This window comes from Haliotis rubra, unplaced genomic scaffold, assembly GCF_003918875.1.
Source record: "Haliotis rubra isolate DU_JTF1 unplaced genomic scaffold, ASM391887v1 Scf1896, whole genome shotgun sequence".
NCBI classification, from domain to species: Eukaryota; Metazoa; Mollusca; class Gastropoda; order Lepetellida; family Haliotidae; genus Haliotis; species Haliotis rubra.
The window spans coordinates 25145-50789 of record NW_025765887.1 but is presented as its reverse complement, the minus strand read 5'-3'; the positions used below and the strand labels follow the sequence as shown (position 1 = coordinate 50789).

Here is a 25645-nt window from a genome sequence, read left to right as displayed (position 1 = left end):
ACATCCACCTCTCACAACCAAGTGTAAGCAAACAATCCCCTCTTACAACCATCTGGAAGCTAACAATCACCTCTCATAACCAAGTGTAAGGAAACAATCACCTATCATAACCAAGTGTAAGCTAACAATCACCTCTCATAACCAAGTGTAAGCTAACAATCACCTCTCATAACCAAGTGTAAGCTAACATCCACCTCTCATAACCAAGTGTAAGCAAACAATCCCCTCTTACAACCATCTGGAAGCTAACAATCACCTCTCATAACCAAGTGTAAGCAAACAATCACCTATCATAACCAAGTGTAAGCAAACAATCACCTCTCATAACCAAGTGTAAGCAAACAATCACCTCTCATAACCAAGTGTAAGCTAACAATCACCTCTCATAACCAAGTGTAAGCTAACAATCACCTCTCATAACCAAGTGTAAGCTAACAATCACCTCTCATAACCAAGTGTAAGCTAATAATCACCTCTCATAACCAAGTGTAAGCTAACAATCCCCTCTTACAACCATCTGGAAGCTAACAATCACCTCTCATAACCAAGTGTAAGCAAACAATCACCTATCATAACCAAGTGTAAGCAAACAATCCCCTCTCATAACCAAGTGTAAGCTAACAATCACCTCTCATAACCAAGTGTAAGCTAACAATTACCTCTCATAACCAAGTGTAAGCTAACAATCACCTCTCATAACCAAGTGTAAGCTAATAATCACCTCTCATAACCAAGTGTAAGCTAACAATTACCTCTCATAACCAAGTGTAAGCAAACAATCACCTCTCATAACCAAGTGTAAGCTAACAATCACCTCTCATAACCAAGTGTAAGCTAACAATCAGCTCTCATAACCAAGTGTAAGCAAACAATCACCTCTCATAACCAAGTGTAAGCTAACAATCACCTCTCATAACCAAATGTAAGCTAACAATTACCTCTCATAACCAAGTGTAAGCTAATAATCACCTCTCATAACCAAGTGTAAGCTAACAATCACCTCTCATAACCAAGTGTAAGCAAACAATCACCTCTCATAACCAAGTGTAAGCTAACAATCACCTCTCACAACCAAGTGTAAGCAAACAATCACCTCTCATAACCAAGTGTAAGCTAACAATCACCTCTCACAACCAAGTGTAAGCTAACAATCACCTCTCATAACCAAGTGTAAGCAAACAATCACCTCTCATAACCAAGTGTAAGCTAACAATCACCTCTCATAACCAAGTGTAAGCTAACAATCACCTCTCATAACCAAGTGTAAGCTAACAATCACCTCTCATAACCAAGTGTAAGCTAACATCCACCTCTCATAACCAAGTGTAAGCAAACAATCACCTCTCATAACCAAATGTAAGCTAACAATTACCTCTTATAACCAAGTGTAAGCTAACAATCACCTCTCATAACCAAGTGTAAGCTAACAATCACCTCTCACAACCAAGTGTAAGCAAACAATCACCTATCATAACCAAGTGTAAGCAAACAATCACCTCTCATAACCAAGTGTAAGCTAACAATCACCTCTCACAACCAAGTGTAAACTAACAATTACCTCTCATAACAAAGTGTAAGCAAACAATCACCTCTCATAACCAAGTGTAAGCTAATAATCACCTCTCATAACCAAGTGTAAGCTAACAATCACCTCTCATAACCAAGTGTAAGCAAACAATCACCTCTCATAACCAAGTGTAAGCTAACAATCACCTCTCATAACCAAATGTAAGCTAACAATTACCTCTCATAACCAAGTGTGAGCTAATAATCACCTCTCATAACCAAGTGTAAGCTAACAATTACCTCTCATAACCAAGTGTAAGCAAACAATCACCTCTCATAACCAAGTGTAAGCTAACAATCACCTCTCATAACCAAGTGTAAGCAAACAATCACCTCTCATAACCAAGTGTAAGCTAACAATCACCTCTCATAACCAAGTGTAAGCTAACAATTACCTCTCATAACCAAGTGTAAGCTAACAATCACCTCTCATAACCAAGTGTGGCTAATAATCACCTCTCATAACCAAGTGTAAGCTAACAATTACCTCTCATAACCAAGTGTAAGCAAACAATCACCTCTCATAACCAAGTGTAAGCTAACAATCACCTCTCATAACCAAGTGTGAAGCTAACAATCACCTCTCATAACCAAGTGTAAGCAAACAATCACCTCTCATAACCAAGTGTAAGCTAACAATCACCTCTCATAACCAAATGTAAGCTAACAATTACCTCTCATAACCAAGTGTAAGCTAATAATCACCTCTCATAACCAAGTGTAAGCTAACAATCACCTCTCATAACCAAGTGTAAGCAAACAATCACCTCTCATAACCAAGTGTAAGCTAACAATCACCTCTCACAACCAAGTGTAAGCAAACAATCACCTCTCATAACCAAGTGTAAGCTAACAATCACCTCTCACAACCAAGTGTAAGCTAACAATCACCTCTCATAACCAAGTGTAAGCAAACAATCACCTCTCATAACCAAGTGTGAGCTAACAATCACCTCTCATAACCAAGTGTAAGCTAACAATCACCTCTCATAACAAAGTGTAAGCTAACAATCACCTCTCATAACCAAGTGTGAGCTAACATCCACCTCTCATAACCAAGTGTAAGCAAACAATCCCCTCTTACAACCATCTGGAAGCTAACAATCACCTCTCATAACCAAGTGTAAGCTAACATCCACCTCTCATAACCAAGTGTAAGCAAACAATCCCCTCTTACAACCATCTGGAAGCTAACAATCACCTCTCATAACCAAGTGTAAGCAAACAATCACCTATCATAACCAAGTGTAAGCTAACAATCACCTCTCATAACCAAGTGTAAGCTAACAATCACCTCTCATAACCAAGTGTAAGCAAACAATCCCCTCTTACAACCATCTGGAAGCTAACAATCACCTCTCATAACCAAGTGTAAGCAAACAATCACCTATCATAACCAAGTGTAAGCAAACAATCACCTCTCATAACCAAGTGTAAGCTAACAATCACCTCTCATAACCAAGTGTAAGCAAACAATCCCTCTCATAACCAAGTGTAAGCTAACAATCACCTCTCATAACCAAGTGTAAGCTAACAATTACCTCTCATAACCAAGTATAAGCTAACCATCACCTCTCATAACCAAGTGTAAGCTAATAATCACCTCTCATAACCAAGTGTAAGCTATCAATTACCTCTCATAACCAAGTGTAACCAAACAATCACCTCTCATAACCAAGTGTAAGCTAACAATCACCTCTCATAACCAAGTGTAAGCTAACAATCACCTCTCATAACCAAGTGTAAGGAAACAATCACCTCTCATAACCAAATGTAAGCTAACAATTACCTCTCATAACCAAGTGTAAGCTAATAATCACCTCTCATAACCAAATGTAAGCTGACAATTACCTCTCATAACCAAGTGTAAGCTAATAATCACCTCTCATAACCAAGTGTAAGCTAACAATCACCTCTCATAACCAAGTGTAAGCAAACAATCACCTCTCATAACCAAGTGTAAGCAAACAATCACCTCTCATAACCAAGTATAAGCTAACCATCACCTCTCATAACCAAGTGTAAGCTAATAATCACCTCTCATAACCAAGTGTAAGCTATCAATTACCTCTCATAACCAAGTGTAACCAAACAATCACCTCTCATAACCAAGTGTAAGCTAACAATCACCTCTCATAACCAAGTGTAAGCTAACAATCACCTCTCATAACCAAGTGTAAGGAAACAATCACCTCTCATAACCAAGTGTAAGCAAACAATCACCTCTCATAACCAAGTGTAAGCTACCAATCACCTCTCATAACCAAGTGTAAGCTAACAATTACCTCTCATAACCAAGTGTAAGCTAATAATCACCTCTCATAACCAAGTGTAAGCTAACAATCACCTCTCATAACCAAGTGTAAGCAAACAATCACCTCTCATAACCAAGTGTAAGCTAACAATCACCTCTCACAACCAAGTGTAAGCAAACAATCACCTCTCATAACCAAGTGTAAGCTAACAATCACCTCTCACAACCAAGTGTAAGCAAACAATCACCTCTCATAACCAAGTGTAAGCTAACAATCACCTCTCACAACCAAGTGTAAGCTAACAATCACCTCTCATAACCAAGTGTAAGCAAACAATCACCTCTCATAACCAAGTGTAAGCTAACATCCACCTCTCATAACCAAGTGTAAGCTAACAATCACCTCTCATAACCAAGTGTAAGCTAACAATCACATCTCATAACCAAGTGTAAGCTAACATCCACCTCTCATAACCAAGTGTAAGCAAACAATCCCCTCTTACAACCATCTGGAAGCTAACAATCACCTCTCATAACCAAGTGTAAGCTAACATCCACCTCTCATAACCAAGTGTAAGCAAACAATCCCCTCTTACAACCATCTGGAAGCTAACAATCACCTCTCATAACCAAGTGTAAGCAAACAATCACCTATCATAACCAAGTGTAAGCTAACAATCACCTCTCATAACAAAGTGTAAGCTAACAATCACCTCTCATAACCAAGTGTAAGCTAACATCCACCTCTCATAACCAAGTGTAAGCAAACAATCCCCTCTTACAACCATCTGGAAGCTAACAATCACCTCTCATAACCAAGTGTAAGCAAACAATCACCTATCATAACCAAGTGTAAGCAAACATCCACCTCTCATAACCAAGTGTAAGCAAACAATCACCTCTCATAACCAAGTGTAAGCTAACAATCACCTCTCATAACCAAGTGTAAGCTAACAATCACCTCTCATAACCAAGTGTAAGCTAACAATCACCTCTCATAACCAAGTGTAAGCTAATAATCACCTCTCATAACCAAGTGTAAGCAAACAATCCCCTCTTACAACCATCTGGAAGCTAACAATCACCTCTCATAACCAAGTGTAAGCAAACAATCACCTATCATAACCAAGTGTAAGCAAACAATCACCTCTCATAACCAAGTGTAAGCTAACAATCACCTCATAACCAAGTGTAAGCAAACAATCCCTCTCATAACCAAGTGTAAGCTAACAATCACCTCTCATAACCAAGTGTAAGCTAACAATTACCTCTCATAACCAAGTGTAAGCTAACAATCACCTCTCATAACCAAGTGTAAGCTAATAATCACCTCTCATAACCAAGTGTAAGCTAACAATTACCTCTCATAACCAAGTGTAAGCAAACAATCACCTCTCATAACCAAGTGTAAGCTAACAATCACCTCTCATAACCAAGTGTAAGCTAACAATCACCTCTCATAACCAAGTGTAAGCAAACAATCACCTCTCATAACCAAGTGTAAGCTAACAATCACCTCTCATAACCAAATGTAAGCTAACAATTACCTCTCATTACCAAGTGTAAGCTAATAATCACCTCTCATAACCAAGTGTAAGCTAACAATCACCTCTCATAACCAAGTGTAAGCAAACAATCACCTCTCATAACCAAGTGTAAGCTAACAATCACCTCTCACAACCAAGTGTAAGCTAACAATTACCTCTCATAACCAAGTGTAAGCTAACAATCACCTCTCATAACCAAGTGTAAGCTAATAATCACCTCTCATAACCAAGTGTAAGCTAACAATTACCTCTCATAACCAAGTGTAAGCAAACAATCACCTCTCATAACCAAGTGTAAGCTAACAATCACCTCTCATAACCAAGTGTAAGCTAACAATCACCTCTCATAACCAAGTGTAAGCTAACAATCACCTCTCACAACCAAGTGTAAGGTAACAATCACCTCTCATAACCAAGTGTAAGCAAACAATCACCTCTCATAACCAAGTGTAAGCTAACAATCACCTCTCATAACCAAGTGTAAGCTAACAATCACCTCTCATAACCAAGTGTAAGCTAACAATCACCTCTCATAACCAAGTGTAAGCTAACATCCACCTCTCATAACCAAGTGTAAGCAAACGATCCCCTCTTACAACCATCTGGAAGCTAACAATCACCTCTCATAACCAAGTGTAAGCTAACATCCACCTCTCACAACCAAGTGTAAGCAAACAATCCCCTCTTACAACCATCTGGAAGCTAACAATCACCTCTCATAACCAAGTGTAAGCAAACAATCACCTATCATAACCAAGTGTAAGCTAACAATCACCTCTCATAACCAAGTGTAAGCTAACAATCACCTCTCATAACCAAGTGTAAGCTAACAATCCCCTCTTACAACCATCTGGAAGCTAACAATCACCTCTCATAACCAAGTGTAAGCAAACAATCACCTATCATAACCAAGTGTAAGCTAACAATCACCTCTCATAACCAAGTGTAAGCTAACAATCACCTCTCATAACCAAGTGTAAGCAAACAATCCCCTCTTACAACCATCTGGAAGCTAACAATCACCTCTCATAACCAAGTGTAAGCAAACAATCACCTATCATAACCAAGTGTAAGCAAACAATCACCTCTCATAACCAAGTGTAAGCAAACAATCACCTCTCATAACCAAGTGTAAGCTAACAATCACCTCTCATAACCAAGTGTAAGCTAACAATCACCTCTCATAACCAAGTGTAAGCTAACAATCACCTCTCATAACCAAGTGTAAGCTAATAATCACCTCTCATAACCAAGTGTAAGCTAACAATCCCCTCTTACAACCATCTGGAAGCTAACAATCACCTCTCATAACCAAGTGTAAGCAAACAATCACCTATCATAACCAAGTGTAAGCAAACAATCACCTCTCATAACCAAGTGTAAGCTAACAATCACCTCTCATAACCAAGTGTAAGCAAACAATCACCTCTCATAACCAAGTGTACGCTAACAATCACCTCTCATAACCAAGTGTAAGCTAACAATTACCTCTGATAACCAAGTGTAAGCTAACAATCACCTCTCATAACCAAGTGTGAGCTAATAATCACCTCTCATAACCAAGTGTAAGCTAACAATTACCTCTCATAACCAAGTGTAAGCAAACAATCACCTCTCATAACCAAGTGTAAGCTAACAATCACCTCTCATAACCAAGTGTAAGCTAACAATCAGCTCTCATAACCAAGTGTAAGCAAACAATCACCTCTCATAACCAAGTGTAAGCTAACAATCACCTCTCATAACCAAATGTAAGCTAACAATTACCTCTCATAACCAAGTGTAAGCTAATAATCACCTCTCATAACCAAGTGTAAGCTAACAATCACCTCTCATAACCAAGTGTAAGCAAACAATCACCTCTCATAACCAAGCGTAAGCTAACAATCACCTCTCACAACCAAGTGTAAGCAAACAATCACCTCTCATAACCAAGTGTAAGCTAACAATCACCTCTCACAACCAAGTGTAAGCTAACAATCACCTCTCATAACCAAGTGTAAGCAAACAATCACCTCTCATAACCAAGTGTGAGCTAACAATCACCTCTCATAACCAAGTGTAAGCTAACAATCACCTCTCATAACCAAGTGTAAGCTAACAATCACCTCTCATAACCAAGTGTAAGCTAACATCCACCTCTCATAACCAAGTGTAAGCAAACAATCACCTCTCATAACCAAATGTAAGCTAACAATTACCTCTCATAACCAAGTGTAAGCTAACAATCACCTCTCATAACCAAGTGTAAGCTAACAATCACCTCTCACAACCAAGTGTAAGCAAACAATCACCTATCATAACCAAGTGTAAGCAAACAATCACCTCTCATAACCAAGTGTAAGCTAACAATCACCTCTCACAACCAAGTGTAAACTAACAATTACCTCTCATAACCAAGTGTAAGCAAACAATCACCTCTCATAACCAAGTGTAAGCAAACAATTACCTCTCACAACCAAGTGTAAGCTAATAATCACCTCTCATAACCAAGTGTAAGCTAACAATCACCTCTCATAACCAAGTGTAAGCTAACAATCACCTCTCACAACCAAGTGTAAGCAAACAATCACCTATCATAACCAAGTGTAAGCTAACAATTACCTCTCATAACCAAGTGTAAGCTAACAATTACCTCTCATAACCAAGTGTAAGCTAAGAATCCCCTCTCATAACCAAGTGTAAACTAACAATCATCTCTCATAACCAAGTGTAAGCTAACAATCACCTCGCATAACCAAATGTAAGCTAATAATCACCTCTCATAACCAAGTGTAAGCTAACAATTACCTCTCATAACCAAGTGTAAGCTAACAATCACCTCTCATAACCAAGTGTAAGCTAACAATCCCCTCTTACAACCATCTGGAAGCTAACAATCACCTCTCATAACCAAGTGTAAACTAACAATCACCTCTCATAACCAAGTGTAAGCTAACAATCACCTCGCATAACCAAATGTAAGCTAACAATCACCTCTCATAACCAAGTGTAAGCTAACAATCCCCTCTTACAACCATCTGGAAGCTAACAATCACCTCTCATAACCAAGTATAAGCTAACAATCACCTCTCATAACCAAGTATAACCTAACAATCCCTTCTCACAACCAAGTGTAAGCTAACAATCCCCTCTTACAACCATCTGGAAGCTAACAATCCCTTCTCATAACCAAGTGTAAGCTAACAATCAGCTCTCATAACCAAGTGTAAGCTAACAATCCCCTCTTACAACCATCTGGAAGCTAACAATCACCTCTCATAACCAAGTATAAGCTAACAATCACCTCTCATAACCAAGTATAAGCTAACAATCACCTCTCATAACCAAGTATAAGCTAACAATCACCTCTCATAACCAAGTATAACCTAACAATCCCTTCTCACAACCAAGTGTAAGCTAACAATCCCCTCTTACAACCATCTGGAAGCTAACAATCCCTTCTCATAACCAAGTGTAAGCTAACAATCACCTCTCACAACCAACTGTAAGCTAACAATGACCTCTCACAACCAAGTGTAAGCTAACAATCACCTCTCATAACCAAGTGTAAGCTAACAATCACCTCTCATAACCAACTGTAAGCTAACAATCACCTCTCACAACCAACTGTAAGCTAACAATCACCTCTCATAACCAACTGTAAGCTAACAATCCCTTCTCATAACCAAGTGTAAGCTTACAATCACCTCTCACAACCAAGTGTAAGCTAACAATCACCTCTCACAACCAAGTGTAAGGTAGCAATCCCTTCTCATAACCAAGTGTAAGCTAACAATCACCTCTCATAACCAAGTGTAAGGTAGCAATCCCTTCTCATAACCAAGTGTAAGCTAACAATCACCTCTCACAACCAACTGTAAGCTAACAATGACCTCTCACAACCAAGTGTAAGCTAACAATCACCTCGCATAACCAAGTGTAAGCTAACAATCACCTCTCATAACCAACTGTAAGCTAACAATCACCTCTCACAACCAACTGTAAGCTAACAATCACCTCTCATAACCAACTGTAAGCTAACAATCCCTTCTCATAACCAAGTGTAAGCTTACAATCACCTCTCACAACCAAGTGTAAGCTAACAATCACCTCTCACAACCAAGTGTAAGGTAGCAATCCCTTCTCATAACTAAGTGTAAGCTAACAATCACCTCTCATAACCAAGTGTAAGGTAGCAATCCCTTCTCATAACCAAGTGTAAGCTAACAATTACCTCTCACAACCAAGTGTAAAGTAACAATCCCTTCTCATAACCAAGTGTAAGCTAACAATCACCTCTCACAACCATGTGTAAGCTAACAATCCCCTCTTACAACCATCTGGAAGCTAACAATCCCCTCTTACAACCATCTGTAAGCTAACAATCACCCGCAAACATTGCAAATAATCATGGACTGCTGATTTTGTAGCTTGCCAGACAGATTTAATTTATCACCTCTTACAAACAGTTCATAAAACCACCTCTCACAAACACAGCTGATATTGCCTCCCTCTTTCTCTTTCATGGTTTCTCAACTCCAATGATCATCTCTGACAACCACTTCCAACATCCACCTCCCACAATCACCTCTCACAACCACCTCCATAATCACCTCTAACAACCACCTCCCATAATCACCTCTCACAACCACCTCCATAATCACCTCTCACAACCACCTCTATAATCACCTCTCACAACCACCTCTATAATCACCTCTCACAACCACCTCCCATAATCACCTCTCACAACCACCTCCATAATCACCTCTCACAACCACCTCTATAATCACCTCTCACAACCACCTCTATAATCACCTCTCACAACCACCTCTATAATCACCTCTCACAACCACCTCTATAATCACCTCTCACAACCACCTCCCATAATCACCTCTCACAACCACCTCTATAATCACCTCTCACAACCACCTCTATAATCACCTCTCACAACCACCTCTATAATCACCTCTCACAACCACCTCTATAATCACCTCTCACAACCACCTCTATAATCACCTCTCACAACCACCTCCCCATATATAATCACCTCTCACAACCACCTCTATAATCACCTCTCACAACCACCTCTATAATCACCTCTCACAACCACCTCCCATAATCACCTCTCACAACCACCTCTATAATCACCTCTCACAACCACCTCTATAATCACCTCACAACCACCTCTATAATCACCTCTCACAACCACCTCTATAATCACCTCTCACAACCACCTCCCCATAATCACCTCTCACAACCACCTCTATAATCACCTCTCACAACCACCTCTATAATCACCTCTCACAACCACCTCTATAATCACCTCTCACAACCACCTCTATAATCACCTCTCACAACCACCTCTATAATCACCTCTCACAACCACCTCCCATAATCACCTCTCACAACCACCTCTATAATCACCTCTCACAACCACCTCTATAATCACCTCTCACAACCACCTCCCATAATCACCTCTCACAACCACCTCTATAATCACCTCTCACAACCACCTCTATAATCACCTCTCACAACCACCTCTATAATCACCTCTCACAACCACCTCTATAATCACCTCTCACAACCACCTCCCATAATCACCTCTCACAACCACCTCTATAATCACCTCTCACAACCACCTCTATAATCACCTCTCACAACCACCTCCCATAATCACCTCTCACAACCACCTCTATAATCACCTCTCACAACCACCTCTATAATCACCTCTCACAACCACCTCCCATAATCACCTCTCACAACCACCTCTATAATCACCTCTCACAACCACCTCTATAATCACCTCTCACAACCACCTCTATAATCACCTCTCACAACCACCTCTATAATCACCTCTCACAACCACCTCTATAATCACCTCTCACAACCACCTCCCATAATCACCTCTCACAACCACCTCTATAATCACCTCTCACAACCACCTCTATAATCACCTCTCACAACCACCTCTATAATCACCTCACCTCTCACAACCACCTCTATAATCACCTCTCACAACCACCTCTATAATCACCTCTCACAACCACCTCTATAATCACCTCTCACAACCACCTCCCATAATCACCTCTCACAACCACCTCCCATAATCACCTCTCACAACCACCTCTATAATCACCTCTCACAACCACCTCTATAATCACCTCTCACAACCACCTCTATAATCACCTCTCACAACCACCTCTATAATCACCTCTCACAACCACCTCCCATAATCACCTCTCACAACCACCTCTATAATCACCTCTCACAACCACCTCTATAATCACCTCTCACAACCACCTCTATAATCACCTCTCACAACCACCTCTATAGTCAGCTCTCACAACCACCTCTCACAACCACCTCTATAATCACCTCTCACAACCACCTCTATAATCACCTCTCACAACCACCTCTATAATCACCTCTCACAACCACCTCTATAATCACCTGTCACAACCACCTCCCATAAACACCTCTCACAACCACCTGCCATAATCAAGTGACCAATTCATATAAATTCATATAAATACCTTCCTCATTTACCTCACATAAACACCACACCCGCACCCGCACCCGCAACCAATTCCCACAACCATCACTCCAACCACCATCCACAATTACTCCACAAGGTCCAATCCCACAATCATCCCTAAAAATTACACCCCCTTCCACAACCACCTCAGACCACACCTCATAACATCTGACAGTCATTCCTAACGGTCAACGTCCATAATCACCTCCCACAAAAACCTCCGTCAATCACCTGTCACAACCAAGTCCCACAGTCATCTTCCACAACCATCTCTCACATCTACGCCTAGCCGTACACCCTCCTCATCCAACATCACTCACCTCCAGAACCTGTGGAAGTAGAACATGAACCAGTTGATCCTGCCACCAGCCCGCCTCATCTCTTTCAGTACCAGGAATGTCACTAGCAGCCCACTGGAACATACATGAACAGCGTGGTGACCAGGCAACCTCCACATGCTGCCAGGTGAACAATGGTGATGAGGTGACACACATTTTCATGCCACATCACTTGACCAACATATTATCATGTCATGTTAAGGGGCGACGGGCTAGCTTAGTGGTTAAAGCGTTTGCTCGTCATGCCAAACACTCGGGATCGATTCCCCACATGGGTACAATGTGTGAAGCTCATTTCTGGTGTCCCCCACCATGACTTTGCTGGAATATTGCTAAAAGTGGCACAAATGCAAATGTTACATGACCAACAAGATTTTATGTTATGTCACTCAACCATGAAGTTGTATTATCAAGTCACTCAACCAACAAGTTGTACTGTCAAGTCACTTGACCAACTTGTATTAATGTCATGACACTTGACCAACTTGAATTAATGTTATGTCAATTGACCAACATGTTTTAATGCCATGTCACTTGACCAACATGTTTTAATGCCATGTCACTTGACCAACATGTTTTAATGTAATGTCACTTGACCAACATGTTTCAATGTCATGTCACTTGACCAACATGTGTTAATGTCATGTAACTTGACCAACATGTGTTAATGTCATGTCACTTGACCAACATGTGTTAATGTCATGTCACTTGACCAACATGTGTTAATGTCATGTAACTTGACCAACATGTGTTAATGTCATGTCACTTGACCAACATGTGTTAATGTCATGTCACTTGACCAACATGTGTTAATGTCATGTCACTTGACCAACATGTGTTAATGTAATGTCACCTGACCAACATGCTTTAATGTCATGTCAATTGACCAACATGAGTTAATGTAATGTCACCTGACCAGCATGTGTTAATGTCATGTCACTTGGCCAACATGTTTCAATGTCATGTCACTTGACCAACATGTGTTAATGTCATGTCACTTGACCAACATGTTTCAATGCCATGTCACTTGACCAGCATGCTTTAATGTCAAGTCACTAGACCAGGATGTCCTACGGCCGTGTCACTTGACCAACATGTTTTAATGTCATGTCACTTGACCAACATGTTTTAATGTCATGTCACTAGACCAGGATGTCCTACGGTCGTGTCACTTGACCAACATGTTTTAATGTCATGTCACTTGACCAACACATTTTTAATGTCATGTTTACGCCTCATTTGATAATTCTTTGGCTGAAATATTTTTCAGAATAGAGTGAAAAAAAACAAGAGACAAACATATTTAGCACTGACCTCAGAGTGAAGAAGGAGTCGACAGACACGGTAGCATTGACAATGGCCTGGAACGTGAAGCGCTTTATGACATCCGGGAAGTAGCTGATGAAGTTGTCTGTAAACGATGTCAAACAGTCACACAATGATGATACTTGTGTAGAATATCAGCACCACATACTCATATTGGCACTATGGAATGATACTGTCATGATGGGAATATGCCAACACTGTGGTATGATATTGGCACTAAGATGTGGTATATTGACAGTAAGATATGGTACTGGCACTATGGAAATATACCAACACTGTGGTATGATATTGGCACTAAGATATGGTATATTGGCACTAAGATGTGGTATATTGGCGCTATGATGTGGTAATGTAGCAGGGCATGGAGTCATCCCACAGATGACATCCTTACCTTGTCAGAGGTTAACCTCTTAGGTCATGCGGACTATGCATCCGACTTCGGATCAGAAGGTCTGTGGTTCAAATCCCAGGACGGGGATCGGAAATTTTATGGTTGCTACAGTACCAGGGAATAATATTGCATGAAATAAAAACCTATGGAATGATATTGACGATATGGAATGATGTTGACGATATGGAATGATATTGACGATATGGAATAATATTGACGATATGGAATGATGTTGACGATATGGAATGATGTTGACGATATGGAATGATGTTGACAATAATAAAATTGACGATATGGAATGATGTTGACGATATGGAATGATATTGACGATATGGAATGATGTTGACGATATGGAATAATATTGACGATATGGAATGATTTTGACGATACGGAATGATGTTGACGATATGGAATGATGTTGACGATATGGAATAAAATTGACGATATGGAATGATATTGACGATATGGAATGATGTTGACGATATGGAATAATATTGACGATATGGAATGATGTTGATGATACGGAATGATGTTGACGATATGGAATGATGTTGACGATATGGAATGATATTGACGATATGGAATAAAATTGACGATATGGAATGATGTTGACGATATGGAATGATGTTGACGATATGGAATGATGTTGACGAGATGGAATAAAATTGACGATATGGAATGATGTTGACGATATGGAACAAAATTGACGATATGGAATAATATTGACGATATGGAATGATGTTGCCGATATGGAATGATGTTGCCGATATGGAATGATGTTGACGATATGGAATGATGTTGCCGATATGGAATGATGTTGATGATATGGAATGATGTTGACGATATGGAATGATATTGACGATATGGAATGATGTTGACGATATGGAATGATGTTGACGATATGGAATAAAATTGACGATATGGAATGATGTTGCCGATATGGAATGATGTTGACGATATGGAATGATGTTGACGATATGGAATGATGTTGACGATATGGAATGATATTGACGATATGGAATGATATTGACAATGTGGAATGATATTGATACCCTGGTGCGAAATTGGCATTACAGAGTTGCATCGACTCTATGGAATAATATCTATATTACCATATAACCATATCTATATGGATTGATATTGGCACCATTGAATTATATTTGCATTAGGGTTGATATTGGCCCTGGATATTGAGTCTCCACTGGCTCCATCTGATCCATGAATCTTCAAATGTAGAGAAACTATACATTTTAACCTAGTGCCCAAGACAAAGAAATGGGGTGATGAGAGAACCAACTCTTATAACAAACATTGCTGAAACACTCAACTGGTTATTGGTTCTTTGGTTTCTTATGTTACACATCCAGACTCACCTACACTTGACAGACCAAAGACATAGGTGTGCCCCAGGATTACCCATGTCATGGAGAGGAAGCGGATACCGTTGATGGCGGTGAGACTTCCAGCTGACTGTTTGGTGCTCAGCAGCTTGGAGGCGTTCGTGTACACAGAGAACGATAACAGGATCTTGCCACAAAGACCTACAAGGACATGTGTGTATATGTGTATAGATGTGTATACATAACAAGGACATGCTGTACATATATATTATACTTGATGACAAGGAAATGCTCTATACATCCAAGCATAAACAGATTTTATTAGATTTTAATAAGGGTACAGTGTGTGTTGTAACAAGGGTATAGTGTGTGTTGCAACGTGGGCACAGTCTACATACTAACAAGGGCATAGTGTGTATATTCTAACAAGTCCTCTTGAACAGGTCAATAAGAATCAAACTTGGTAAAGACTGTCTTCTACTAATACATACTTGGTTGAGGCTGGCTAAACTCTGGTTTCCCTGTGTCGCCAATCAGTGGAGTTGTCTCCTCTTGTCTATGCTTGATGTTCAGTGATGTGTAAGTGTCAGCTCCATTCAACAAACCATTTGCCTCAGCAGCCAACACGTACCAGCGTGGAAGCTGGATAATGACGATGTCATAGATTGTGCCAATCACCATTAGCGCAAGAAACACCATTGCCACCACACTGGAAACAAAACAGTGAAACGAATATTACACATGCATGGAGCAATACCTTTCCCTGAACCAGAATTCCTTCATGCCTTGGTACTTTATCAGTTTAGAAAAGAAAGGTCACATTGCCTTCTTGTTCCCAAATTGACAGATTAGTAGGTTAGCCTATTGGTGAAAGCATTCCGTCATCACACTGAAGACCAGGTTCGATTCCCCACATGGGTACAATGTGTGAAGCCCATTTCTAGTATCCCCCACCATGACATTGCTGTAATATTTCTAAAGGAAGCTAAAACTATACTCACTCATGCTCCAAACTGACATGTACAGAAGCATTGCCAAGACAAGCATGCTAGTATGTACTGGTAACATGAAAGTACAGGTCCTTCTGACCGCCTCCGTGGTGTAGTGGTTAGAGCGTCCGCCCGGAGTGCAGAAGGTTGCGGGTTCGATCCCAGACCGCGTCATACCAAAAGACGTTAAAATATGGTACTTGTTGGTCCCTGCCTGGCGCTCGGCATTAATGGGTACAACAAGGACTGGTCGGCTTGGAGTCAGTATAATGTGTCTGAGTGGGGTATTCATGCTTCACTGCGGCATGGTATCTCAGTGGGCTAGCACTATAAAACCAGCTTAAGTCTGGGCTAGTACAAGCAGCCGCACATACACATACACACGCATGCACGTCATCATATGAGCGAAATATTCTCAACCACGACATTAAACCCAATTTCACCTCACCTCACAGGCCCTTCTGTTGATAACTGCGTGTGCTGCATGCTCCACAACAGAACAATATGGTTGAATCATTCAAACCAAATTGTAGCAATGGTTGCATGCACATGCAACTCACCCTCTGATCGGATTCACTGGGTCACTAAGTTTGTTTCAAACCAGGCAACCCTGGAGGGGAGAGACATAAGAATGTACATGAAAATGTCATGATATTTATACCGGTAGTAGAGGAGTTGGCATGTTTTCCTGTTAGCAGTATACCACAACAATACAAGCCCTGCATGCTCTTGTATTGTCATCTTGAAACACAAAACGGTGTCTATGTTGGCACACAAATGGCACCTCATGTGCCTTCAGGAAGCTGTCATGGTAGCGCTGACCAGTGACATGTCTGCGTTCTGCCAGTCACAGTGATCCCACCCCAAACCATTACAGAGCCACCCCAAAACAATCGTTCTAATGAACAGCAGGTCATCCTGGTACCTTAATGTTCATCTCAAGACCTTTACATCATCCTTCGGGATAGAAAGACGCAGGTAAGTTACTGGTGTGCTCAGATCAACTCACAAGACAGCGATGGCTTTAGTGTCCCACTCCAGGTTCTCCTCCTGGCACACGGAGCGCTTGACCTTGAACTGTGTGGTGATGTTCAACTGCTCAAGCACCAGATCCAACACTGCAGGAAGACAAACACATCAAGGACCACTCCAACACTGCAGTGAGACAAACATAACAAGCACCTGCTCCAACACTGCAGTGAGGCAAACATAACAAGCACCCACTCCAATACTGCAGGGAGACAAACATAACAAGCACCTGCTCCAACACTGCAGTGAGATAAACATAACAAGCACCTGCTCCAACACTGCAGTGAGACAAACATAACAAGCACCTGCTCCAACACTGCAGTGAGGCAAACATAACAAGCACCCACTCCAATACTGCAGGGAGACAAACATAACAAGCACCCACTCCAATACTGCAGGGAGATAAACATAACAAGCACCTGCTCCAACACTGCAGTGAGGCAAACATAACAAGCACCTGCTCCAACACTACAGTGAGATAAACATAACAAGCACCCACTCCACCAATACTGCTGGGAGACAAACATAACAAGCACCTGATAGACCACTATACTGAGAGAAATATAACAAGAACCCGGATTAACACTACTGGTACTAGAAGAGAACATAACAAGCACCCATTTGAACACTCTCCAATTCATCGATAAAGTTGCATCTGTTAGCCTACCAATATCCCACTAAATCACTGGTTACAGTTAAATGAAGACAAAACAATGTATGACTCTCAACAATCCTGTGGCAGTTGGAAACTTAAAATTAAAAGCTAAACATTTAAACAGCCTGGCTAAATGTAGATCTACTTACTGTCATTGAGAATCAATGTTACATCTTCGCCACTACAGGAGTCGGGGAAGCAAAGTCCAATGGTGATGTCAGAGAATGACGGAGTATTTGGAGCTGGAGCTGGAGCCTGTTAAATAAAACATTCATGGGATTGGTCCCTTGGCACTGAAGCTCACATGCATTACGATGACGTCTTGTTTGTATGTTTGTTTAACCCTACACTCGGCAATAATCCAGCTATAGGTTGTCGGTCTGTAAATAATCGAGTCTGGACCAGAGAATCCAGTGATCAGTATCAAGAGCATCGATCTACGCTATCGGGGTATGATGACATGTGTCAACCAAGTCAGTGAGCCTGACCACCCAATCCCGTTAGTTGCCTAAGTATGGGTTGCTGAAGACCAATTCTAAAGCGGATCTTTACGGGTTTAAGATAACGTATTGAGTCAGATGTAACAAACACACTCCACACAAGGTTTAATTATTGACAATCAGGCATATTTGTATATTCTACTTCTCTAAACCTGATCGTGTCGGAACAACAGGGAGTTTATGCTTCCTTATCAAAGGTGACGACCAGTGTTCTGGATTAAGTTTGAAAGTCAAACCATCTATTCACAGCCTTAATGCTGAACAGATTATATTACCCAGACAAATGAAATATCCATGCATGGATATATAACATATGATACACTATACTGTATTATATATAATTCTCTTAATGACTAGCAACTGACGGTAGGGCTGCCCGCCGCTATTGATGTAGACAACAGAGATGGATAATAATTGACTAGTATCAATCGATTGTCCATGAATATCGGAGAAATACTTTTGAACAAAGGTGAAAAAATACGTCTGAAATAAATCAACATATTCAGGCGCGTAGCAAGCCAATTTTTCGTGTAAGCCCGATAAGTTGCAAAGCTTTATATTTAGATAGTATTGAGGGCTTGCCCAACCTTTTTAGCAAAAATCATGTGTAAGCCCGGCCTTTTTTATATAATGGTAGCTACGCCCCATCATATTTCACATCGCTGGTGACTTTTAACAATTTATTCTCACTGGGGAACCGGGCTGAAGAGGGATGCTGGCTTTGCAGTATTTCCCATTGAAGATCGGTTCTGTGACATTGTTGATTGTCTCCGTGGCCTTGACCCCCAAGCACTCATCGTATGATCCCAAGAAGTTGAGGTTCAACTGAAGTAGTCCACTGCCTGGCTTCCCTGCTGCATCAATCACTGGGGATAGAGAGAGAATATGTGTTACCATGGTTACCATCCCAAAACTCAGGGTAGAGAGAGCATACATGTTACCATAGTTACCTACGGGACATGTTTCACAATGATGGTAGGGACTTTCAGAGAATACACATTAATATGGTTAGTAATTGGTTACCTTCCTAGAAGTAGGTAAGTTCAATACATACATGTTACCAAGGTTACACCATAAACGCAGACACATATCTTACACCCAGGGTAGATATGGCATATATTTTACAATGGTTACCACACTCGGAAGTGATATCATCCAACTTGGAGAATACATGTTACCATGGTAACACTTTGAGTTGAGGGAACATTCATGTTACCTTGGTTACCATTCAATAAGTTAAATGTGTGTGTATGAGTGTGTGAGTTGAAGTGAGCATACATGCTTCATGTCCATCAATCTACCCAAGTTAAAACATGTGACATACAGTATTCTTTTTAAGAATTAAAAATGTTTAACCTAAACTAAAGTTAAGAAATCTGAACATGTTCAGTGTATTTTCTGTCTATTAATTTCCAGCATTTCAAGAACTAGAACTATTAATTATTTATCAAAAAGAACCACATCCCTGCAAGTCAATTTTGATTTTGTAACAAACATTTCTTCTGATCATAACACCAACCAGCATTACACCCGGGTTTTATGTAACGCACAAATGTGAGTCCAGTGAGCACAATTGTGGAGAATGGGCGCAGAAAACCCCCAATAGTGCTTCCGGGGGGACACAAAAACTACCCAGAGCGTACCTACAGTGTATCAAAGAGTACCTATCTGTGTCTGTCATTCACCCATCAGTCATGACCACGGCCCACATGATCACTGATTCATACCAGGCTCTGAACGTACACAACAACATTTCTATACTTTACAATACCCTCATATTACCAGCAAAGACCCATAAAATTGATTGATATGGGTACCCTGGATCCCCTACTTTTGTAAGTCACAGTAAAACCATGTTACACAATTTCTGTGGAGAGCATAGAGTAAATGTGTGACCTGCCACAGACAGCCTGGCCTTCACATAATAGTCCCCACTATCCTGAATAGTAGCAAGGGGACAGCAGCATGATACACAGTGTGTTTGTCACTTGGTGCTTTTGACCTTTTGCAGGTCATATACTTAAAGGCACTATTTCACACCACACTTCTCCGAAAATAAATAATGCATTTTCCTCAATAATACTATCAGCCCTCAAGGAAGCTACTACATAATTTATTTTAAAAAGATATATATGTATTTAGATTACAATATTAAATCAAAAAGTTCGAATGAATAAATGCAATGTTGCTCGGAGAGCTCTTTATGACTATCCTACGCACAACTTGTGATTGAAACCAGTAACAGGCCAGAGTATACCCCTGTCCCAGACTATACCCTGGGTTAAACTGGGCTAGCCCAGACTATACCCCAGGTATAATCTGGGCTAGCCTAGTTTATACCCCGGGGTATATTCTGAACTAGGCCATAGTATACCCCCCTAGCCCAGATTATACCCCTACAGAAAACAAGTGATTAAGGATACTACTATAATTTTATTGTACTTCTCACACAATTAAACACTGGTTACAACATTGAAATGGTCCGATACATTTTCAGATACAGATACAAAGCATAATCAGTGTGAGTTTTCAAGCTGAAGCTGGCAGGGTACATCAGCCATTGCATTGACTGACCAACTGCACTGTAAATATAAATGTCACATTTTAACAGACTGGCTGTTGACATAACTTCTGCATCTGTTGCCCACACTCCATCTCGTGAAATTCCCGAATTAGTGATGTACTCATTGACATTTTGGTTCAGGAAATGTTTTAGTTCATCATTAATGTCATTGTTCATATGCTGAACCACTCGATCTCGGATAGTGCTGTGACTGTCTTCGGATCCTGTCAGGCTGTAACTGATGCAGCGGAAGTAGCAGTTGCCGTCGCCTTTGGTTCTGTATGTCCGTCGGGGTGCTGTCAAGTCTGTTGATCTTCCGTAATAAATGTCCTTTGAAGAGTTCAGGCCTAATGCAGCAGCCAAATTCCTTCGAGCATTTTGGGGATAGGGTTGAACAAACGGGTTGACTTGATTTGTTTGGTAGTAAGGTCTGTATGGTCGCCTGACTCCAGTTCATCTCTGAGTCTTTTTCGTTGCTTCGAATCACTGGGGCTTTCGGCGTTGTCGTTAGTGGGTGGGTCATTGGAGTAGATTTTGAGGTTACTGGCGTGGTATGTGTTGTTCAGGATCTTGTTGGTTTTCACGTTCTGTAGCTTCACACGACCTTTGGTCAATGTCTGGACGACGGAGTATGGTCCAGTCCAGCGTGGCTCCATCTTGGCTCCAATCCTCTGGACTCGTCGGTTATTCTTGATGTACACTGTTGATCCAACAGCTATCTCCTTGTTGCTGGTGTGTCGTCGATCGTAGTTTTCTTTCTGGCGATCCTGTGCATTGGAGATATTGTTGGAAACAGTGGAACAGATGCCTTTGTGTAGATCGATGATGGTTTCCAGCACTTCTGGGCATGCCTTGTTAGGTGAAGATGCTGTAGCTGTGCCGTCATTCCCCTCGGTCGGTTTCAGGTCTATCGGTAGCTTGGCAGGGCGGCCGTACATCACCTCGAATGGTGTGCATTTCGTTGAAGCATGGACTGATGTGTGGTATGCGAACAAGACGCCAGGAATGTATTGGTCCCAATCATCAACTTGGTCATTGACGAGTTTACTCAGAGCCGCCTTTAAAGTCCTGTTGTCACGTTCCCGCTGGCCGTTTGACTGAGGATGGTACGCCGAGGTTATGCGATGATCCGTCTGGAAATGGTCCATGAGTGAGTCAATCACTTTGTTAACGAATTCACGTCCTTGATCACTGATCAATGTGTCCATGCAGCCCAGTCGACAGATGACATGGAAAAGAAACACTTTCGGGTTGATGACAAAGCACTTCGGACACGTCTTGACATATTCTTGCACGTCGTTCTTCATACCTTTCCAATAATAACGCGAGGATATTTTGCCGAAGGTTTTATCTCTGCCAAAGTGTCCACCTGTAGCTGGGTTGTCATCGCATGCTTTCAGGATGCTGGGTAGGCGGCTTTTCGTGAGCACTTCTCTTTCACCACGAAAGACAATTCCGTTTGCTACCCGAAATGGTTTTGCAGTTTGCCGAAAATGTGACTTCGCATTCAAACGGGTGTCAGGATCCAGGTCATAGATGTGCTTTGGATACTTCTTATCAGAGCTGTTGTAGTAGTTCAAGATCTGGGTATAGAGGTTGTCATCCATGTTGAAGTTTGAATGCGATATAGGAAATCAAATGAAATGCACTTTTAAATACCTGTACATGACACCGAGATCAGTCTCCAGAGTCACTCATTCATATTGATAAACAAATACCAGCCCCTACTCACACTATCACCAGCCCCTACTCACACCAGCCCCTTCTCACACCGGTTATCTCCCATTAGTTAGACAGCCAGTTGTTAGACAGTGGAGTAGGGTATTAATTAAGACAACACCCACCTCCAAAATGGTACAGCCCTAATTAGATTGATGAGTAGAGTGTGCCCGTAGTCAATCTGTTCATGTTGTTGTTGAGTTTCTATTACAATGTAATGTGTTTGTAGCATGTGGTTTAATCTTTCTCATTTCACATTTGACTGGTTTAACACTTGTCAAAATGTTTTGTTTAATTTTTTTAACTTATATGTTTTCTCTCTAAAAGTCAAACTAATTTGTGTCACAACAAGAAGGTAGGTATAAAATAATTCCACAAACACCTTGATGATCTCCATAGACCATCAAATCTCCCACAACAATAATAGAATAATTCCACTTTTTACCATCTTAAAATTGTTATAAATATGTATATATGTTTTTTTAACTTTTCAAATCAGTTTTTCTCTCAAATTTTCTATTTTTGGTTCCACCTCATTTCTTAATAAGTGTAATTCCCGTCAAATAAATACCTTAGTTAAAGCAGATAAAGCAGATAACTAACTACTAACCTTGATGATATATCAGCATGGCTGGGTTACGCAAAGTCGAAAATATCACATCGCAGAGAGGCACTAAACAAATGCTTCATAAATTTTGTATTATGCAGTAATGTAAATAAAATGCACCTACAAATTCCTTTAAATGACACCAAGACCATTGCCCTGAGTCACACACTCATATTGAGTGAATTGTCAACATAATTTTTTAGGGGTATAGTCTGGGCTGGAGGGGTATACTTTGGCCTGGTCCAGAATATACCCCCGGGGTATAAACTGGGCTAGCCCATAGTTTACCCCGGGGTATAATCTGGTGGGGGGTTATTCTGGGCTGCTACACCGGGTGGGTAGGGTAATGGGGGGTGGGGTACCCTGGTAGAAAATTTGGACCAGTCCCAGCCCTAGTGACATTGTGCCTTTAAATGCCAAATAGGTCCAGGTCATGATGTGTCCGAAAACTCCAGAATGTTTCAGAAAAACTGTTGACGCATTTACATTGACAAGATAAATAACCAGAATTGGTGACCTCATTTTACCTATCGTCTGTGATCGGAAACTGATCCATATATATGCGCATTTATAACCTTTCACTCATAAAGGATGGCAACTTTGTTCCCATAGAAAAGATTAAATCAACTCGCCTTTTTCGTCTGTTTATTTTCTAAATGTCTTCACCCACAATGTTTTCTTATGGCCGCAACATGTTGTTTATTACTCTCTGTACCACAACAGTGATATAAGTTTATTGTTATAAGTTTTATGTTATTACCGCCTCCGTGGTGTAGTGGTTAGAGCGTCCGCCCGGAGAGCGGAAGGTCGCGGGTTCGATCCCCGACAGCGTCATACCAAAAGATGTTAAAATATGGTACTTGTTGGTCCCTGCCTGACGCTCAGCATTAATGGGTACAACAAGGACTGGTCGGCTCGGAGTCAGTATACTGTGTCTGAGTGGGGTATTCATGCTTCACTGCGGCATGGTATCTCAGTGGGCTAGCACTATAAAACAAGCTTCAGTCTGGGCTAGTACAAGCAGCCGCACGTACACATACACACGCATGCACGTCGTCATATGAGCGAAATATTCTCAAGCACGACGTTAAACCCAATTTCACCTCACCTCACCTGTATGTTATTGGTAGATGAATGGGTGAATATTTCATGAGATAATAAACTGAGAAAAAGGAAAGAAAATTTTATTATTCAGAAAGGTGACTTCGAGAGAACTGTAGAATCCTAAATAAAACATTGTGTGGTTTTCGATTTCCTGTTTACTGTTGTAGGCCAACATTGTATGAATGCTCATTATGTGTGTTTCAAATAGCTGTCAAGGAGACTCACAATATTCAGTTCAAATATAAGGAAGATTGAAACATGCATAAGTCCAAATCACTGATGATATTTCTGAATTTGATGTCGTACATTTTGCTGAAACACATTTAGATCCATCAGTAAAATCACTGGATCCATTGACAACTAGTTATTACTCTATAGTAAGGAGAGATAGAAATTGTTTCTAGAGGTGGCTTCAGTCTTTATAATATTCATGGGGGCAGTGGGGTAGCCTAGTGGTTAAAGTGTTTGCTCATTATGCCAAAGTCCGGGTTCGATTCCCCACATGGGTACAGTGTGTGAAGCCCATTTCTGGTGCCTCCCGCCGTGATATTGCTGGAATATTGCTTAAGGCGGCGTAAGATCATATTTATCATCCCAAACTGTGTTCCACAGGAGATATCGCATGTGTGAGATCAAACGATATCTCCTAGGAGATATCGTTTTGACAGTAGATTTTGTACAATGCCCTGACAATGCTATGACGTCATGTACTTGATGACGTCACAATGCTATGACATCGCTGCACTGCAAGTCTAATGGCAGTACCATGTTCAGAGATGTACATTTTTCATTGAAAATTAATGAAGAGTGATTTTGGATGATAAATAGAATCTCACCCTCGTGTCTTCTGATATCAAATATATCAACACTCGTTGATAAAGTAAAAATATCCTCGGCAAGCCTCGGATATTTGTAACCTTATCAACTCGTGTTGATATAATTGATATCAGAAGACACTTGGGTGAGATTCTCTATTTACCCACTATAATTTTCATGATTGTTTTAAGTAGGGCAAAATTTAGAATTACAATTTAAGAAATAATGATGTTTCATGCATCAAGAGTTCAACAGTTCACTTGTATATGTGAGTGCCCTAGCACAGATCACTAAGTCCATATCATCGGTGGAGCGACTAACCCAATCACACTATTTAATATGCTTCACGCAATGATGCAATAATGCACCCTGATGGTATAATGT

General features: G+C 40.7%; 1 protein-coding gene across 1 annotated transcript in view; it reads right to left on the bottom strand.

The window, feature by feature from the left end:
- The window catches only part of LOC124274260 (nose resistant to fluoxetine protein 6-like), a gene marked incomplete at its 3' end in the record, with an annotated part of 61432 nt that extends 42019 nt beyond the window's left edge, over positions 1–19413 (bottom strand). Inside the window, exons 1-8 of the mRNA XM_046709601.1 lie at positions 19407–19413; positions 19143–19318; positions 18102–18207; positions 17278–17386; positions 15771–15988; positions 15313–15480; positions 13537–13633; positions 12205–12297 (exon numbers count right to left, since the gene is read on the bottom strand). Coding sequence (XP_046565557.1) covers positions 12205–12297; positions 13537–13633; positions 15313–15480; positions 15771–15988; positions 17278–17386; positions 18102–18207; positions 19143–19318; positions 19407–19413 — 974 coding nt within the window. The remainder of the gene's footprint in view (positions 1–12204; positions 12298–13536; positions 13634–15312; positions 15481–15770; positions 15989–17277; positions 17387–18101; positions 18208–19142; positions 19319–19406) is intronic.
- Between the last annotated feature and the right edge of the window lie 6232 nt (positions 19414–25645).